Here is a 21,316-nt window from a genome sequence, read left to right as displayed (position 1 = left end):
AATTCATGAAGTAAAAAGTATTATTCATCGTTTCACCTTAATTAAGTAGCATTATATAGAGATAAGTGTCCAACAATGAAAATAAACCACTCTCATATTATTTGCATATTATTAATGGTTGTTTTTATTTGCTGTCACACAAAGGACATGTTTGAAGTAAAATTCAGAAAAAAACAAAAACAAAAAGGTAGTGAAAAAATTGATTAAGTTAGTGACCCCTTATATTTTCTCAGACTTTAAGCTATATAAATATGTCTATTTTTTACTGCATAATAATATTAGTAATAATATATATTATTATTTGATTTGTTGCTATTTTCTATTTCAAATTGAATTTTCACATTTTGTGCAATGTTGTTTATATAGCAAATCCATTTGCGTCACTGTGGACTCGAGTGTGTGCTGGTCTATAAAAGAGTGCTGGTCTCTGTTAAGGCGCATTTTTGGTGCGTTACTATTTTGAGGAACTGAAATAGACTGCACTATTAACCAACTAAAAGCCGGTCTAAAGTCCAGTGCAGAGTGTGTTAGTTATGTGCCTATGCGGGTCCAAACGCTTACAAATACTTTATACACACAGGATGTACAGCGATTCGCAAATATCTTTAAATATAAAAAAATAATGGATTAAAATGTTAGAAAATTTATTTTTTATACAGAAATGTAAAAACCAAGGCCTCCATGCCTTCTTCACCTTAGGGTGCTTTTTAAGTTTGCATTTAAATAGTGTTATTATTATTGTTAGTACTGTTTATTATATAACTATTTATATTTATTTTAATAAGAACTAGTTTAGATTTGTCCATCTGTCGGGTTATAAGAATATAAGAATCCAATAAGAATAGAATTTGCGTTTGGATATAACTCAGTTTTTTGACTACACTTATTCATTGTTCATTTATTTATTTGCTGGTAATTAGAACTGAATTGAGAAATAGTTTTGAAACAAATCTTTCCACTTAACAAAGGAAATTAAATATGTAGACTAATGGATGTCTTCAGTGAAGTGCGTAAAACACTGTTTTCTTATCCACAAAAGTAAAGTAACGAGAAAGTAAAGAAGCTGAATGGAGGAGGCTTGTTCTTTATCCTCTCGCTGCAGATGATCTGTTTAATTGTTTTCTCGCTATCGAAGTGTTCAGGGCAACGCAGTGGCGCAGTAGGTAGTGATGTCGCCTCACAGCAAGAAGGTCGCTGGGTCACTGGTTCGAACCTCGGTTCAGATGGCATTTTTGTGTGGAGTTTGCATGTATTCCCTGCGTTTGTGTGGGTTTTCTCCGGGTGCTCCAGTTTCCCCCACAGTCCAAAGACATGTGGTACAGGTGAATTAGGTAGGTTAAATTGTCCGTAGTGTATGAATGTGTTTGTGTGTGGATGTTTCCCAGAGATGGGTTGTGGCTGGAAGGGGTTCGCTGCGTAAAAACGTGCTGGATAAATTGGTGGTTCATTCCGCTGTGGCGACCCTAGATTAATAAAGGGACTAAGCCCACAAGAAAATGAATGAAGCGTTCAGTTTTTCCTCTTACAAAGTTTGCAATGTAAATAGCAAATGCGCCATGTCTCTTAAAGGAATTGGGAGATGTGACTGGTTAAATGCACGTTATGCTCAGAACACACGCATAACTCATCAAGAAAATGTTAGACAATGCACCAGAGGGCAGACTGCATTTTTCCGTTCTTAAAATGGCAAAAGTCTTAATATTTAGTTTTTTTTTTAAATATTTGACCAATAAATGCATCCTTGGTTAGACTTTCTTTACAAATAAATAAAACACACTTTTGAGTGCTAGAGTCTTCATTTTGTGAGCATTGCTCTCCGACCCTTTTGGACAAAGCTATTAATGTTCTTCATTTTTACTATTCCTTAGAACATTTGGCAAGCTGGAGATTTAGCGCTTTCGCTTTCTTACACTCTTTTAGTTGCCATTTGTTCATCTGATTCAGCTCTTTGTGCTTTTGTAGGTGTTGGAAGCGAAGGTTAATGAGGTGAAGATTAACGAGGCTCGTGAACACTACCGGCCTGTGGCTGTCAGAGCGTCCCTCCTATACTTCATCATCAATGACCTTAACAAGATCAACCCCATGTACCAGTTTTCCCTCAAGGTACAGCCTTGTTTGTGTATGTGTATGTGTGTGTGTGTGTGTGTGTGTGTGTGTGTGTGTGTGTGTGTGTGTGTGTGTGTGTGTGTGTGTGTGTGTGTGTGTGTGTGTGTGTGTGTGTGTGTGTGTGTTTGCATTCTGTAGGACAGGTGTTCAGGCCCTCCTGCACTTATTTAAAGCTGAGCTCTGTAAATTGTGTGCCACCACACAGAATTAATTCAAACTAAAATAATTAGTGCCCCATCTGTAAGGATTAGATTAGCAGCCCCATTCACTAACTTAATTTGTGTTGCTGTGTTGGCCTTTTTGAGATGTCTTGAGCTATTAAGGGAAGTCACATCATTTTCTTGTTTTACTAATGCCATTGTATTTTCTTGTGTGTGTGTGTGTGTGTGTGTGTGTGTGTGTGTGTTTCGCAGGCATTTAATGTTGTCTTCCATAAAGCCGTGCAGAATGCAGACGCCTCTGCAGATGTAAAGATTCGTGTGAACACACTGATAGATTGCATCACCTTTTCTACATTTAATTACATCAACAGAGGCTTATTTGAGAGAGATAAACTAACCTTCGCAGCACAGCTTACTTTTCAGGTAAACCACACACACACATTACACATATAACACACACATTATAGGTTTAGTTCACCAAAAGCTTTGATTATGTAATTGTTTAATTAGCCTTACTTAGTCTTATATATTTTGTCAAAGTTTCAATTCAAACTCCCAAATCAATATCAAAGATCCTGAACAATTGGTAACAACAAAAACTAGTTTTTAATTTACATAAATTGAGCATATAAGAAATGAAATGCATTTTCCATGTAAATACATTATAAACAAGTGCAAAAGTGGCAAAATGATATTAAAATGGCTTTAAAAGGGCTGTATGTAAGTTTTTGACTCTTCTAAAGAAAAACAATACCATAATATGTTTGCAGAAATTTAAGAAACATGCTAACTGGTCATTCTTGTTTATCTGAAAAACATGCTGAAGTCAGCTATTCTGCTTTGAAAATGTGTGTTGCATGCCGTGTTTGCTGCTGCTTTCAGTAGTATGGCAATAAATGCCAGGTAAAATAGCATTGAAACTCACATTGTTAGTATTAAACACTGAATACAGCACATGAGGTGTACGTGAGGTTATCATTGTCAGTTTTCTGTTGCAAGAAACAGAACCGGTTTCTAAAATATCAATTTCAGGTGTTGGTTAGGACTAAAACTCTTTTAATATGGAAAAAATTCCATCTATCGTGTGCCGTTTCTTTTATTCAGAATGTGGTTTAAATCAGCCTTTAGGCTCTACAGTCAGGTACACTGCTGTTGGTGTTGTCAATCTGGCAACCTGAGCTTGCATTTGTTTTGAACCAGGTGTGCATGCTTAGTTCAACCACTGAGTGTCAAAATTACATACTGCGCCTTTAAGTGTCAGCGATTATGAACAAAACACATCCAGAGGTAGGATGGTGAAAAATACAGAGCAGTGCAATATGAGAAAGGGCACTGTCTATATTCCATCAGCTGACTAAATGTTTGCTTGTAGCGTTTGACATTTGCACTCATCACAACTCCAAATATGTCATTACAAAGCAAACAAAACGCATGCATACTTCTATGCCTAATCATCTTTGAAAACTCCTCGCCCGGTTGGAAGAGGTGTGCCTGAGCGCGGTTCACTTGGGCTTTGGCGCGGTACGCTTGTGTGTGAGTGCAAAACGCGACAAAACCCGAAACTGAAAGCGAGACGTGTCTTTTAAAGGACCGTTTTATATGGATTTATTAATCATTCTTACTGTTTAGTGAACGCAAACTGCCGTAATTTATTAAATACGCAAACCCCTCACTGCACGACAGCTGCGCACCTTCAGCAAACCTCCTAATTCCTGCAGCACGAGGGCTTAATGATTGTTTATGAGCGTCAAAAGTGGCTGATGTATTCGGCGAAATATCTGACTGCGTGTCACCGTGTCCCTAAGGACTAAAGCGATATAACTAGAGAAATCTTCACTGTGCTGAGCGAGAGCGCTTACTGAACAGTGCAGCATCGATGTCGTAAGCTTGCCCAGGCCTGAATGTAATGTGAGTGCGGGCTGTCTGGGGAGACTGGAGGGGGGGCAAGCATGCTTTGGCCCGGTTCGAGGCAATTGTACATAGTGTGAGTATGTCCTTAGTGCTCTTGAAATCTGAAATGGTCGTGGGTCGGAATTTAATTATCTCCAGACTTTGCGAAGTGCTTATCTATACAAATACAGACCTTTTTTGTACTTTTTTTATAATTATTTACTGTTTTAATTTAATAAATGTCTGAAATAAATGACTGAAAGTGACGCATCTGGTGTGTGATGCAAATGAAGTTGTTGTAAACATGATGAAACACAGTGCTGCTCTTCACTGGTTATATTGAAAGCACAAACATTGTGGCATTATAAGCGAAAATGAATCTCATCACTTTTTTTGTTTGTTTTTCCTGATTTTTCGTGATCTGTGCATATGTATCAGTTGTTGTTAATGAACAAGGAGGTTGACCCTCGAGAACTGGACTTCCTGCTGCGCTTCAACATTGACCACAGTTATATCAGCCCTCTCGATTTCCTTTCCAACTCAGTCTGGAGTGCTGTTAAAGTAAGTGTGACTTTAGAAACCTACACACAATCAAACTCACAATCCTACCCTACTCATCTGATACAACCAAATCCAACAGTGTAGTGTAATTTCACTTAAAATATACAAACATTGAATGATTAAAGAAATAGTTTAATCTAAAATGGAAATTCTGTCATCATTTACTCCTCCAAACTTGTTCCAAACCTGTTTGGAGTTTCTTTCTTCTGTTGAACACAAAAGAAAATATTTGGAAGAATGTTGGAAAAAAACAGCCATCGTCTTCCATTGAATTTTTTGTCTCTACTATTGATGTCAATGTTTTTTTCTTTTAACATTTTTGATAGATAAAAACTAATAAAAGTTTAGAACCAAGTTTGTGAGTAAATAGAGGACATGTTCATTTTTGGATGAACTATCCCTTTAACCTCTTAAGGCCCAAGGTGTTTTTTATATGCATTTTTTATTTCTCTTTGCTATTTGGACTTATTGGAACGTAATTAGAATAAAAACCAAAGTATCATCTTTTGATATGATGTACTTTTAGATAAAAATTAAGTTCATATAGGTGGATTTGTGGTCTGAACTGACATAAAACACTTTTTCCTGACTGTTTTGTAATGGATATTTAACATATAATTTTTTTAACATGTTTTAACTATCAGAGAGTAAAAACAACATATTTTTTTTGGACAGTTAAAAATAGCATTTGGGACGTTTCATATGCTGCAAAACAGTTGCAGGATGACACTGTATGTCTGTAACAAAATATAAAACATTCAAAGTATTTTAATTAGCCACATATGAGCTAAAATGTGCTGTCCACGAATGTGGCCACTAAGCCCTAGAAGGTTATGATAGATAAGTTGTGATGGCTAATTTAAAAATTATCAGCTTTAACACACCTGAATATTGTTCTGTAGACAATGAGCTTCACTGATGAGTTTCGTGGTCTGGATCGGGACATTGAGGGTTCTCCAAAACGCTGGAAGAAAATGGTGGAGTCAGAGTGTCCAGAAAAAGAGAAACTCCCTCAGGAATGGAAAAGCAAGAGTTCACTCCAGAAACTCATTCTTCTTAGGGCTCTGCGACCTGACCGCATGACGTACGCTGTTCGGCAAGTATTATTTATATTTATTATTCATTTAGTAAAGCTATTCTGGGCTTGATTTAGCATTTACAGTAGTAGTATTTTTACGCTACCAATTTTAGAACCACTCCCAGACAGATAAAATGAACCTTATTATGAATGTTGAAATCAAAATGTCTAATAAAAATTTCATTGTTTATTAATTGAATTGCTTTCACTTTACCATTTTCATAAGTCAATAATTAGTTATACCCTTCATACCCTTATATAGTGCATGTCAAATGTAGAAAGGTAAATGTGGTTATACCTAAAACCATAGTGCACATATTCAACCATAGTGCACTGCAATACTTAATGGCTGTATCTTAATTTGCTCCCTTTCAGCATGATGTCATAAAACATTATGGGGAAAACTTTGTTCATGCTAAACAAATTATGTTGTTTGTAATAAGTGATACTGGACCAATGAAAACAAAACAAAAACAGTCATAAGTGTCGATTTTACATCATAAGCTGAATAAGCTTTAAAAATCAGTTTTTGTCCTAACCATTTGCAATGGCAACTCACAAAATGTCTATTTTAGAAACTGTTTCTTTGTGTGAAGTTGCGGCAAAACAACTACAAAGACATGTATCTCCTCAGGTACAGATTATGTGCTTTATTCAGTGTTAAATGCTACCAGTGTTAGTTTGAATGTCATTATATGTGACATTCATTGTCACACTACTGAAAGCAGCAGCATATAGTTTAGGTCAGATGTTGAAAATAACTAGCAAACAGTTTGAAAGCCAGTACGAACCAACAAACATAGCACTCAGCCTAAGATGAACTTAATATTTAATGTTAAATAGTTTATATTTTACCCATACAATTTTGCTGAGCGTGCAGTGGCTGATATTTCAATTAATGGCTAGTATTTTAATGTTTTTGTTGAGTTGCGTTGTGTTTCAGACAGCAAAATTGCTTGTTGCATGTAGGTAATACATAGTCTAAGGCAGGGGTCACTAATCTTGATCTTGGAGGGCCGGTGTCCCTGCAGGGTTTAGCTCCAACTTGCCTCAACAAACCTGTCTGGGTGTTTTAAGTATACCTAGTAAGACCTTGATTAGCTTGTTCAGGTGTGTTTGATTAGGGTTGGAGCTAAAATCTGCTGGACACTGGCCCTCCAGGAACAAGTTTGGTGACCACTGTTCTAAGGGGTGAAAAAAAAATCTACATTTTCTGAAAATTGCCTTTAAAGTTGTCCAAATTAAGTTCTTAGAAATGTATGTAATGTATATTATAATATTTTCATAAATCTACAGTAGTAAATTGGTGGTTCATTTCACTGTAGCGACCCCGGATTAATAAAGGGACTGAGGCGAAAAGAAAATGAATGAATGAATACAGTAGTAAATTTACAGGATGTCTTTAATCATTTTGATCAATCATTTTGATTATGCAATGTATTTTTGGCTATTGCCTTAATTATAATTGTGCATACTTATGGTTCGGAGTCACATATAAGAAATGCAAGAAGTTTTATGCTTACCAGAAAAAAAAGTTCCCATAAGGATGAAAAATATATGTTTGTGTGTGTGTGTGTGTGTGTGTGTGTGTGTGTGTGTGTGTGTGTGTGTGTGTGTGTGTGTGTGTAGGAACTTTGTGGAAGAGAAACTTGGTGTGCAGTACACAGAGGGCAGAAAGATGGAATTTGCACGTTCGTTCAAAGAGTGTGGTCCTGCTTCCCCTGTATTCTTCATCCTGTCCCCTGGAGTGGACCCACTAAAAGATGTCGAGTCCCTGGGTAAAAAATTCATATTATTTCTGTCACTGCTTGCAAGACTCTTATTGTTTAGTTTAGCAAAGAATCTATGGGCTGGGACACACAAAGCCGAATCAAACAACTAGCACCAATGATAATCAATGTGTTTTCGGCTAGCGTCTGGTCCCATTTGGACCACAAAGCTGTTCATGAACACACCAAATAGACAGCAGCCAACTGAAACAAGAGCGCGTGTTCTGTGCCTGCATAAGAGGATGTTTATTTCTGTGGGGGGCATTAGTCGAAAACACAAATGAAAAACAAAAGATGAAAGGTCCGCAGACTAAGTGTAAACAAAGCAATGCTTAGTACCATTGTCACGGTATTTGTCTTTCACTGCAGAGGGATTTGCTTGTGCAAATATGTCTGATAATCTAATAATCTGTATCGTTTGAAAATATTTGAGAATTTTACAGCTACTTTTTGGCTTGAATCATTTGTTTGGTTTTGTCACATGAGTTTTTGTTCTGATTTAAATGGACTTTAAATTATGCCTGACATTTTTATATGTGTTTAGGTAAAAAACTTGGCTTCACTATAGACCTGGGGAAGCTTCATAATGTGTCTCTAGGGCAGGGCCAGGAATCTGTGGCTGAACTTGCCATGGAAAAGGCCTCGAGAGAAGGCCACTGGGTCATTTTACAGGTGTGGGTTTGGTGTTTGCTACTAGTAAAGCGTGTATTGTGTTGTTTTATTTATATTTAGCTAAATGTGTTTCTTCTAGAACATTCACCTGGTGGCAAAGTGGCTGGGAAATCTAGAGAAGCTTCTGGAACATTGCTGTGAAGACAGTCATCAAGACTACAGAGTGTTCATGAGCGCTGAACCCTCACCCACTCCGCAGGAGCACATCATTCCACAGGGAATTCTGGAAAATTCCATCAAGATCACTAACGAGCCTCCCACAGGCATGCTGGCCAACCTGCACGCTGCTCTGGACAACTTTGATCAGGTGAAAGAAGTGTGGCTATTTTTAGCATGTTGTGCTTGTGGCTTCACCCACTCCTTAAGGTTGCTATAAGAGAACAGCTTATAAAATGAGTTTAGCAAATAAGATCAACTCATTTGGTTGCAAAAAGCCAATTTAACACAATAAATTGCTGAAGCTTTTATGACAATATACTATATTATCATGATATTGACCTAAGCTGCAAAACAGGTTACTTTAACAGGTGTTATAACAAAAAATATGTAGTGTATTGCTTTATTGTATATAAAAGCTCAGAAAAAGTATGTTTTAAACAAATTAAAAGTGTAGTTAAAGTGTAGTTTTGTAGTTGTCATTACATTGACTTACAATGACTTTAGTTAAATGAACTGATGTTAACAACTGGAACCATACTGTATAGAGTTAAAAGTCAGCATAATAATATCATAATATGTTTGCAGATATTTAAGAAACATGCTAAGGGAATATTCTAGTTTATCTGAAAAACAATGCTGAAGTCAGATATTCTGCTTTGAAAATGGGCATTCCGTGCCAGACCAGCTGTCTTTGTTTTGGTCTCTTTAACTCACCCAATGCCAGTGTAGCCAATTGTATTTCTGCATCCCAGGTTGCCTTGGTGGAAAACCATGTTATTTCATTCATTCAGTCAGAAAATCTGCCCTTTGGTGGACAGTAGCAGACTTTGAAATGAGAAGCAGATTCAGAGTTCCACATGAGGTTATTAATTAGGAAATAATATAAAATGTTATGAACGTAAACATTAGGTGAGCAGATTACATTGTAACCTCATGTCCCAACAACACGCTACATGACAAGATTTGCAGTGATAGGAAATTGGGTTGTTTGCACAAGACGCAACATAACAGAAATTAAAATACAGCCATTCAGAAGCACATAATATATGAACAATCACTGCACTCCAACAAAATAGTATGGCTTATAATCTAATTAATGCATGTTAAACCTCTTTAATATTATTAGATGTACATGCTGAATCACTAATATGTGTTGGTTTTGTTACGTGTTTAAGTTATTAAGGTATTAAATGGATGAAACGTAACAATCAGTGAGTCTGTAATGATGCTGGATGAACAAGAAGATACAACTGCTGGTTATGTCTAGTTCAGACTGCGCGATTTTAGCCCCGATTTTGGCTCGCCGACAGGTTTTGAGAAATCGCCGACAAATGCCTGAAATCACAGGCAAATCGCTGCTCGTGCACGTGAGTGACAATCACACAGTATGAACGACCAAAGACGCGATCTGAGAGAATCGCCGATGAGTCGCCGATGCCTGTGAGATATTTGACATGCTAAATATCTGGAGCTGTCGGCGATGTATTATGAACAATACCTAGTTCAACCACTGGGTGTCAAACGTACATACTGCACCTTTAAGAAAAAGGCCAGATTGACATGTGAAAATGTTCAATTGAAAATAAATCGGCAATTAAGTCTTCAAGTGAAGTGCAGCCTTACTAGAAATTGATCCTCTGCTTTTAACTTATTCAAGCACACACACACACATAGACACTGTGAGCATACACCCCGAGCAGTAGGCAGCTACATGTATTGCTTCGAGTGCCTGGGGAGCAATTAGGGGCACCTCAGGTATTGAAGAAGGAGAGAGTGCGGCTCATTCACTTTCACCACCTTCAATCTTTCTCTGCCAAGACTGAGAATCAAACCAGCAACCTTTGGGGGTTACAAGTCTAACTCGGTAACCATTAGGCATTTGCTGCTGTGATGACGCCACTTCAAATACATGTATGCAAATACTGCAAATCTGAATTTCCTTATTAGGCATCAGTTTAAATAATAAATACATTGTAAAAAATAGAGGATTCCACACAATTCATTCATGTTGTGCCTACACCAATCCATTAAGTTAACTTAACAAATGTAAGTGCAATGAACATAAAACAATTACAGGTGCATCGGAATTAGGAGAGATGTCGGCCCAACTCTATTTAATTGGATGAACTTTTTTTTGCTTTATGCCTTACCCAGATTATTAAAATACATATAAATACATTTAAATCACTTACTTTACTCAATACTATTGGAATGTGAAGAGACTTTCAACCAGCACAACGACAAATGTTTCTGAAGACATTTACCTACTGCACCTTTAAGTTGTCCCCCCAAAAATCGGAAAAATTGTGTTATTACAGCTCATTTTAAAAAAGTAGTTTGAACGAGCACCAAAGCTCTTTTTTTGTGTGTGTATTCATGGTATTTTCAAGTGACCAGGATATCAATATTGTGAATATTTGTTATCACAATATATTGTATTATTGAATATTGGAATATGTCTGTTAAAGGAATGATTCTCCTGAAAATGAAAATTGTCATCATTTGCTCTCTTTTTACTTGTTCCTTTCTTCTGATGAACACAAAAAAATGATATTTTGAAGAAAGCTAAAAACCTGTAATCATTAATACCAACGTATTTGTTTTTCTGTGGAAGTTATAGGTTTTCACCATTCCTCAAATCATCTTCTTTTGTGTTTTATAACTACTTAAGGGACAGTAAAAAGCAAGTAAACTTTAATTTTTGGGTGAAACGGATTCCTACCTGTCAACATTGGGATGTGAAAATAAGGCATATGCCCACCATAATAAGGAATTCCCCCGACCCCCTTTAAAATTTCCAAAATTACTAAATATGCTCAATTGGAGCTGTTTAGGTGTAAATAAACATTAAATAGTCAGTAATAGGTTTTATTATTATTTACAAAAGAAAAAAATACATAGTATACATTAGCAGCAAATACATTAGCAAACAGTTAAGCTTAAAATAGCCATAATAAAGAAATAATCAAGTTATCAAATCTCATCCCGTTTCTTCACTGTATAATGTACACATTCTGATTAAAGAGCAACGAATGAATGATTACATTAAATAACTGGTGTCACTTTAAAAATGCACACATCTAACAGTATAATAAAAGCATTCGGCTGCTTTTATAACTGTTTATGCTCATTTTGGGACGAAATTATTTGTGTTTGAAAAAAAAAACCCCACCAAGATCAACATCTTTAGATATTATTATTATTAATAATTATGTGTATATATGTTTAAACACGCACCTAAAACTCAGACTTTTGCTTCGCTTCAAATCAAGAGTACAGAATCCGTTTGGGAAACAGCGTCTGTTTATCACTATGGAGCGCTATGACTGTTTTGAGGATTGCATATGTAATAAGTGGAGACGACACCTGTAATGAAAAGGAAGGGAATTGCGCCGTTTTTATTTTTATTTCAAAGTGTTTTCATGCCTAAACAAAGCAAAAGCACAGAACAGACTCGCATTTAAGAGCAAGGGGCGGCCCCTGGTGGTTCGGCTGTATGAATTGCGAATGGGAGGCTCGACATTTTAATGTGTATTTGTCACCCTTCAGAGAAAGACTGAAAACACAGGAGAAATACAGGAAAATACCTTTACGAATCATATCGGGATAGAACTGTAAAATACGGGAGAATCCCGGGAAAACGGGAGGGTTGACAGGTATGCAGATTGAGCTCAGCCAATCCTTTAAAATGAAAAGACAATAAAAAAAATGTAATAAATAAAACGAAAAACAGAATTTGGGGTGAAAAAATTATGATATCATAAGACCCTTCATTTTTTTTCTAATAGCCTGTGATTGATATTCTAACACAATTCGACAAGCCTTCTGATGATGATTTGCGTCAGCGCTTCTTTAATTAGAATGAGAAGGAAATTAACTACAGAAACTCTTTTAATCAACTGCAAACATGTCTGTTCATGCGTAGGACATTCTGGACCAGTGTTCCCGTGAGCAGGAGTTTAAGACCATCCTGTTCTCGCTGTGTTATTTCCACGCCTGTGTGGCTGAGAGACGCAAATTTGGACCGCAGGGCTGGAACAGGAAGTACCCATTCAACACCGGAGATCTCACCATATCAGTCAACGTGCTCTACAACTACCTAGAAGCAAACTCACAGGTGTGCAATTAACCACAGGACAAACACTGAGCTTCCTCTGAGGGATAAAGACAGCTCTTAAAACCAAACTTCATTCCAATCTCAAGAGGCGTTTTTTAGCCTCGCTAGGAACATTGTGATCTGTCTGTATTTAATGCAGAGCAGTGTAAACAGACTTCTTTTACCCAGGTGCCGTGGGAAGACCTTCGCTACTTGTTTGGTGAGATCATGTATGGAGGCCACATTACCGATGACTGGGACAGGAGACTGTGCAGAACTTACCTGGAAGAGTACATGCAGCCTAACCAGGTGCACGCGTCGCACGCACAATGCAATTTACAACCGTAAATAAACAGCTATTTTGTACAGTGTAGCTTGAACAGGCCATAACACTTTTCCCTTTGCATTTACAGTTCGACAGGAAGATGTCATTGGCCCCGGGATTTATTGTACCTTCTAACCTGGATTACCAGGGTTACCACGCATACATAGATGAGATGCTGCCCCACGAAAGCCCAGTGCATTACGGTCTGCATCCAAACGCAGAGATCGAGTTTCTCACAGTGATGTCGGACAGCCTCTTCCACACTCTTCTAGAGCTTCAGTCCAGAGACTCCAGCATGGGGGAAGGAGCTTCGCAGACCACTGAAGAGAAGGTCTGTTTCTCACTGCACATCTTGGTTTGGTGAGAGACTTTCATAGAGGTTTAAAGTAGGGCTGCGAAATTACCATTTATCCTGTAATAGTTTATATGCAATATACAGTTGAAGTCAAAATGATGAGCCCTGCTGTGAATTTTTGTTTTATTTTTCAAATATCTCCCAAATTATGTTTAACAGAGCAAGGAAATTTTCACAGTATTTCCTATAATATGTTTTCTTCTGGAGAAAGTCTGATTTGTTTTATTTCAGCTACAATAAAAGCAGATTTAAGGTCAATATGATTAGCTCCCTTAAGCTATATATTTTTTTAATTGTCTACAGAACAAACCACTGTTATACAATAACTTGCCTAATTAACCAAGTTAAGCCTTTAATTGTCACTTTAAGCCAGGGGTCTCAAACTCGCAGCCCGCGGGCCATTTGCGGCCCTCAATGCAATATTTTGTGGCCCGCGCCGACCGCTGTACTCTGACAGAATCAGCGGAGCGGGGAGAGAGAGCGCTCCCCGCTCCGCTGATTCTATCCGTACACAGCGCGCTTGTCACTCAATGCGCGTTGTCGCGCGCGTTCTGATCAGCTGTGCTGTCGCGCGCCTACTAAAGGGCGGGACTGAGGGTGTCTCGCGTCGCGGGGGCACTTTTGATCATTTTGAAAGGGCACTTTCTATGCAAGACTAAAAAGGGCATGTGCTCTGCACAGGTTGAGCCCTATGTGTGCACGTGCCTGCCCTGCATCTTATATATATTAATATTATAGGTAGATACAGACTGGTACAGACTGATGTGACTGGAGTGGGGTGGGGGTGTTTTATTTATACATATATACGCCTTTTTTTTAGGTGAGGGAATGGAAGTTTTGAGTGAGTTCCCCCACTTTTTTCCCTAGGACTTCAATAAGTCAAAGTACAGGTCTAGACTTAATGATGATCATCTTCAAGCCATACTGAGGGTCTCAACTGCTTCCGCTCTAAAGCCAAATGTGGTTCAGATTTGTGAGAAGAAGCGCTGTCAAGTCTCTGGCAGCAAGGAGTAGGCAAAAGATGCCATGTTCAGAAGAACTGTTCATAATCTTCACTCAATGTTTTATTAATGTTCAGGACACTTCATGTTCAGAAGAAATAATTAAAACTGTTAATAATGACATTTGAGGACTTTTTTTTTGTGAAATCCCTTATGCGGCCCAACCTCACCCAGACTTTGCCTCCTGCGGCCCCCAGGTAAATTGAGTTTGAGACCCCTACTTTAAGCTGTATAGAAGAATCTTGAGAAATATCTAGTCAAATATTATGTACTGTCATCATGGCAAAGATAAAATAAACCAGTTATTAGAAATGAGTTATTACAACTATTATGTTTAAAATGTGTTGAATAAATTTTCTCTCCAGAAATTTAGGGAAAAATATAAACGGGGGCTAAAAAAATTTTCAACTGTCTAAATTTGACCAATCAGATGGGACCTATCTATCTTTATCCCCACCTCTTCAGTAAATGCTGTTCTGCAATTGGCTGAAAAAAATACTATTGGCGGGAGTCGAGACAAGAGAGGAAAATGACAGCAGCCAATCAGAGTCAGAATCTCTGCTGTGGTTTTCACTCAGTAGTGTTTTAAAGACTAATTGTTTGCATCTTGCACCTAATCTGAATTGGAAGTGCATATATCTGAAAAATATCTTTCTTCTGTTCTTTATTGGCATTACATAAATAAAAGATGTAAAAGCATATCTAATAAAATAGCTTTTTTTTCTAGGGAAACGTTATATTGTAAGAAATATCGTTGTCACATATTTCATGTGTCGTGCAGCCTGAAGCCTGCTTTATACTTCTGCGCGCTGTTTCTGTTGCTCTGCAATAACACTTCAGAAACGCTAGCTGGCAGTATGTTTACGTTCCTCTGTGTCGAGTTACTTCACAGGTGTTTTGTTTTTTTCTGAAAGCTACCTTAATTTACAAGTGACCCAAACTCTTTTTTTTTTTTTTGACTAGAATCGGCGGATGTGCTACGACTTTAATCATTAGGTAAACACGAAACAACAGTCTCCATCTGAAGCTTCTTCACGGGACTCCACGCTTGTAAACACTCGCTGCATCAGGCTCGCGCGGCTCTCACCTCCGCCCATGCTTGTCAGCGCTACCAAGCCTAACAATCACAGAGCTTGCGCTACGCATCGTTGTGACATGTAGTTACATTTTTGGAGAGGTGTGCGTCAGCGTGGCATGGCGAGGGCTATGCATCCACTCAGAGGCTGTGCTGTAGCATACGCGTGCGCTTGATGCAGAAGTATAAATTAGCTTTTAGTTTAAAGGTGCATTTTGGAGTCTGCTTCTGTCCACCGGGCTCACATTTCACTCACGAGTGCATTCATTCATGCTCTGAATGAATAAATGAAATATGTGGTTTTCCATCAAGGCAACCCGGGGTGCTGAAATATAGTTGGCTAAACTGGCAGTGGGCGGGTTAAAAGAACCAGAACAAGTCAGACATTCTGGCACGGAAAACACATTTTCAAAGCAGAATATCTGACTTCAGCATTGTTTTTTTAGACAATCAAGAATGTTCACTTAACATGTTTGTAAATATCTGCAAACATATTCTGGTAATTTTATGCTTTAAAAGAGTCAAAAACTTACGCACAGCACCTTTAAAGCATTATTCCTGTTCCAGGTGAAGACGATCCTGGATGACATCCTGGAGAAACTGCCGGAAGAGTACAACATGTCTGACATCACGTCTAAAACAGCAGAGCGCTCGCCCTTCATTCTGGTGTGTTTCCAGGAGTGTGAGCGCATGAACATGCTGATCAATGAAATAAGACGCTCACTCAAAGAGCTGGATCTCGGGCTCAAGGTGTGCTTTTATTGAATTTTTATTTATCAATTCCAGTGTGCTATTGGTTGTGATTTTCATATTGATGTGCTTGATCTTGTTTTCTTCTGACAGGGAGAGTTGGCCATTTCCTCTGAGATGGAGCAGATACAGACAGCTCTGTTTTTTGATAATGTTCCTGATACCTGGGCTAGACTGGCCTACCCCTCTATATACAGCCTGGGACAGTGGTAAGAAGGGGGTTTGATATAACACTTTAGTTTCAGGAATTAGATTGTGTTTTTGTTATTTTGTATTCATTTCTGGAAAACCAAGACATACTCGATGCTCATAAAATATTTTTAATAAATATTTATTGTATTGGTTTGGATACAATAAAATACTGTAACTATGCTCCAACACACTTACAATATTTTCATAGACATTAAATATTTGGATGATGTCGTTTTCTGTATAAACAGTGTACTGTAGCGCAGTTTCATGACTAATAACTGCGTACAAAGTTAGATTTTTATTTAAATTTGAAAAATGTTTTTAAAAGTTTTTATTTACATAATATATATGCATGTGTGGCGAGGCAGTGGCGCAGTAGGTAGTGCTGTCGCCTCACAGCAAGAAGGTCGCTGGGTCGAACCTTGGCTCAGTTGGCGTTTCTGTGTGGAGTTTGCATGTTCTCCCTGCCTTCGCGTGGGTTTCCTCCGGGTGCTCCAGTTTCCCCCACAGTCCAAAGACATGCAGTACAGGTGAATTGGGTAGGAGTAATTGTCCGTAGTGTGTGTGTGTGTGGATGTTTCCCAGAGATGGGTTGTGGCTGGAAGGGCATCTGCTGCATAAAAACTTGCTGGATAAGTTGGCGGTTCATTCCGCTGTGGCGATCCCGGATTAATAAAGGGACTAAGCCGACAAGAAAATGAATGAATGAATGAATATGCATGTGCTGTTTATATTTATTATGTTTATAAATGCGTATATACTTAAAAAATATTTACATGTATATTTATTTTGTTATATGATTTCAAATCCAAAAATTCAAATATGTATATAAATGGATGTAAATATATATTATATATATAATGTATATATAAATATAATGTATATAATATAATGTATACATAAATATACACAGTACACAAACTGATATAAATGTAAACTTTTATTTTGTCTGTGATTAGTCGTGATTAATCATTTAACAGCGCTAGTGTGGCTGCCTGCATTATTATTAACATTACTAGATTATGTGATAAACTGTGTACAATTGATCTTTATCATCATCACAATCGTGTTTTCTGCTGTAGGTGGGCAACTTGCTAATTTCTGGAACTTTATAGAAACTACTATTTTATGTTCATGATTTCTGAATGTGATGTCTCTCTCTGTGTGTGTGTGTGTGTGTGTGTGTGTGTGTGTGTGTCTAATCAGGTATAATGATGTGCTGCTGCGCTGTAGAGAGCTGGACAGCTGGACTCATGATCTCTCTCTGCCGAGTGTGGTCTGGATCTCGGGTTTATTTAACCCTCAGTCTTTTCTAACAGGTACTGTACTGTTACGCGCACACAGATCGTTTTTCAAATCATTTTTTATACTTATCAAGGCTGCATTTTCTTTTGTTCAAAAAGACATTAAAAATACAGAAATATACAGAATAAAATGATCGATTAAATGATCCATTTCTAATATTCTGATATAATCTCATTATATTTAGCCATCACTTCAGTCTTGAGTGTCAATTTGTCTTTCAGAAATCATGGAACATTTCTTCTTATAATTAAAGCAGCAATATGTCATTTTATTTTACTTTAAAATATTTTTTCTAAAATTAATAATGATTATCTTTAAATATTTTAATCAGTGGTAAAAACACCTTTTTAATTGATGAATTCATCTGCTGCGGCTACCAGACATTTTGCCTCCTTTTGTCAGAAATCACGCATTAAACTGTGGGTTCACGACACGGCACACACACCATTGCCTAAGCATGATAATCCGGGAGGCCGGGGGTGGGGGGTGTCTTGTGGCTTGGTGTCGGGGTTGTCTGAATACAAAGCTGAGAACCGGGTAAGTAATTGTAGTATGCACCGGGTTTTGGGCTGCCAATGTGATCGGATACTATACCAAAGTCGGAAACCCGAGGGTGTTACAGACTGTACCAAAAAGCTGATGACTGGGGGAGTAGTGGCGTGAAATTGTGGGAGTTTTCCAGGAGAAATAACAAAACGGGAGGGTTGGCGGGAGACAAGTCTGAAATGCAGGAGACTCCTGAAAAAAATGGGAGTGTTGGCAGGTATGATAACAATGCCTATGAGCAGAACAGTGTGATCTCTTTTACTGATAACAGGTGATTGTGCTTATCTACCACAAGGGGGAGTCGTGAGAGAAAGTTGCATAGTGTTGCTTTAATATTGAAAAATGCATTAAGTTGATTTTAAATTACATTTTTTTTATGATTTATTCTTTTGTAATGTCATAAATGACCTGACTGACTCTGATCAGTACTCAAAAAACCCATTTACATATACTGTATATTTTTGTGCATCACACACACCTTTTCTCTTTGTAGCGGTGATGCAAAGTCTGGCCCGTAAGAATGAATGGCCCCTGGACAAGATGAACCTGACAGTGGACGTGACTAAAAAGTTCAAGGAGGAGTTCAACCAGCCGGCCAGAGAGGGAGCCTACATCTACGGCCTTTACATGGAGGGTCAGTAGCATCCATCCAAATACAGCGGTTTTAGCCAATCACAGTGGACTTCTATCAGCCAGTCACAATTCTCCATATCATCTGAACCAGTCCAAACCTGCATCTGAAATCACATACTACCCACCTATTATATAGTGTGTGCAAAACAGTGTGTGAGCAGAGTAGCATGTCTGAATTCTTAGTATTGGAAAAACAGTAGGCGAGATTCTGTAGTGCACATCCAATGGACACTTTCCTATCCCATGATGCCATGTGGGGAAAAATCATATAATGTAATAATGACAAATGGTGTCCGAATTCCATTCATGCTACTCTACATATATAGAACAGTATATATAGAATAGTACATTTAAATTCATATGTAGCACCTAGTTGACTAGTATGTGATTTCGGATGCAGCTTATGATAAGTGTCTGTGATTGCAGGTGCACGCTGGGATATTCAGGGTGGGACGATTACAGAAGCGCGCCTGAAGGAATTAACTCCCAGCATGCCCGTTATTGCTGTTCGAGCCATCCCAAATGACCGGCAGGAGACGCGCAACACTTATGAATGCCCCGTTTATAAAACCAAACTGCGGGCTAACACGTACATCTGGACCTTCAGCCTGAAGAGCAGAGAGAGACCGGCTAAATGGGTTCTTGCAGGAGTCGCTCTGCTGCTCAGTGTGTGATCATGACAAACATGAACACGAGTGACGGATGGGCTGGTAAACATATTTTTCACCATAGGATGTGTTTTAGTTTGACCAGTTGGAAAAAATAGTGTTTAGCCATGTGTAAGCTACAGTATAAAGGCTATTTTGACATACAGTGGGGTCTAAATGTCCAAGAATATACAGTATAGCCAAGTATACACCAGAGTCAGACTTTAATATGAGATATTATTCCTTTTTATTTTCCAAATGTCTCACTAAAATATCTACACATACCTGTGTAAGGGATACTGACAGCTTTGAGAATTGCATAGGAGGGGCAAGGGCGCCTGTGATGGAAAGGAAGGGGATCCCGCCATTTTAATATTTATTTCAAAGTGTTTTCATGCCTAAATAAAATCAAAGCACAGAACAGATTTAAATTTAAGAGCAAGGGGCGTCCCCTGGTGGTTTGGCGCTATGGGTTGCGCATAGGGAAGATCGGCTCTTTGATGTTTATTGCCACCCTTCATAGAAATATTGAAAATATGGGAGAAATACAGGAAAATACCTTTACAGGGTGAAATTGGAATAGAGATAGAGGAGAATCCTAGGAAAGACGGGTATGTCTACATACTAGTAAAACTGATCTGAGACCAGAGAAAAACTGAAACCTGTTCAGTGATTCGCCACTGAAGTCAACATGCACAATTCATGTGGATTTTATTGTATTACACAGATCGCCCCCCAGTGGTGAACCATTGAACTTTCGCAGTGTTTTGAAACAGTGATGATATAAAGAAACCTCATTTACTGAAATCGTGTAACTTTGCTGATTTGATACACACTCCAAACTAAGTGAAAGCATTTTATAGTAATTCACACACCCTAATTAATTCTATGGGGCAAATATTAATGGAGAAGTTAATAGCACAAATATGGAAAAAAAGGGTTAATAAACGCATATTATTCAGACACTTGATATTAGATGATAAGCTAAATGCATTTTAGGTTGTGTCTTTCACTTTAAAATTGACAAAAGCCAAATGTAGCGTATATAATGCAGTTTGTTGCATTTACATGGTTTTGACCAGCATGTGGTGTTTCTAAAACTTCAAAATAATCGTTTTCTGAAGCATTTCATTCAATTGTTTTGAAGCTTTGAAAAGCTTGTTTTCTCCTATTGCTACATGAAGCTGGCATGTCTGGCTGTACTACAGTACATATTGCTGTGTGAATGGAATTTGAACTAAAATAAATATAGCGTGAAATGTGATTTTACCGTTTACACTTAATTGGTTTGCAATCAGATATTTACAAAAATGTGTTTTTGATTGACATTCTGAACAAGGTATATGTACAATGCAGGATATTTTTACAAATCAGACAAACATAGTCACTGGCCACTTTATTAGGTACACCTGTCCAATTGTTTGCTAACGCAAATTTCTAATTAGCCAATCACATGGCAGCAACTCGGTGCATTTAGGCATGTAGACATGGTCAAGACGATCTGCTGCAGTACAAAATGAGCATCAGAATGGGGAAGAAAGGGGATTTAAGTAACTTTAAACATGGTATGGTTCTTGGTGCCAGACGAGCTTGTCTGAGTATTTCAGAAACTGCTGATCTACTGAGATTTTTATGCACAACCATCTTTAGGGTTTACAGAGAATGGTCCTAAAAAGAGAAAATATTCAGTGAGCGGCAGTTCTGTGGGCACAAATGCCTTGATGTCAGAGGAGAATGGCCAGACTGGTTTCAGCTGATAGAAAGGCAACAGTAACTCAAACAGCCTCTTGTTACAACCGAGGTATGCAGAAGAGCATCACTGAATGCACAACATGCCCAATCTTGAGGTGGATGAACTAAAGCTGAAGAAGACCCCACCGGGTGCCACTCTTGTCAGCTAAGAACATGAAACTGAGGCTACAATTCACACGGGCTCAACAAAATTGGACAATAGAAGATTGGAGAAACAAACCTGGTCTGATGAGTCTTGATTTC

At 38.1% G+C, this 21,316-nt stretch overlaps 1 protein-coding gene across 1 annotated transcript in view; it reads left to right on the top strand.

The window, feature by feature from the left end:
- Window positions 1–20,585, top strand: part of dnah9l (dynein, axonemal, heavy polypeptide 9 like) — a 115,600-nt gene extending 95,015 nt beyond the window's left edge. The window contains exons 71-85 of the mRNA XM_087256600.1: window positions 1,963–2,103; window positions 2,520–2,690; window positions 4,596–4,718; window positions 5,621–5,814; window positions 7,426–7,574; window positions 8,110–8,237; window positions 8,317–8,544; window positions 12,322–12,513; window positions 12,682–12,801; window positions 12,906–13,148; window positions 15,816–15,998; window positions 16,092–16,207; window positions 17,397–17,509; window positions 18,535–18,675; window positions 19,101–20,585. Of these exons, the coding sequence (XP_087112726.1) occupies window positions 1,963–2,103; window positions 2,520–2,690; window positions 4,596–4,718; window positions 5,621–5,814; window positions 7,426–7,574; window positions 8,110–8,237; window positions 8,317–8,544; window positions 12,322–12,513; window positions 12,682–12,801; window positions 12,906–13,148; window positions 15,816–15,998; window positions 16,092–16,207; window positions 17,397–17,509; window positions 18,535–18,675; window positions 19,101–19,348 (2,490 nt within the window). The 3' untranslated portion in view covers window positions 19,349–20,585. The remainder of the gene's footprint in view (window positions 1–1,962; window positions 2,104–2,519; window positions 2,691–4,595; window positions 4,719–5,620; window positions 5,815–7,425; window positions 7,575–8,109; window positions 8,238–8,316; window positions 8,545–12,321; window positions 12,514–12,681; window positions 12,802–12,905; window positions 13,149–15,815; window positions 15,999–16,091; window positions 16,208–17,396; window positions 17,510–18,534; window positions 18,676–19,100) is intronic.
- The last annotated feature ends 731 nt before the right edge of the window (window positions 20,586–21,316 follow it).

The sequence above is a fragment of the Danio rerio genome, chromosome 6 (genome assembly GCF_052040795.2).
Source record: "Danio rerio strain M-AB ecotype USA chromosome 6, GRCz13ab, whole genome shotgun sequence".
Taxonomy (NCBI): domain Eukaryota; kingdom Metazoa; phylum Chordata; class Actinopteri; order Cypriniformes; family Danionidae; genus Danio; species Danio rerio.
Note: the sequence above shows the minus strand (reverse complement) of the source record. Positions and strands in the feature narration are given on the sequence as shown.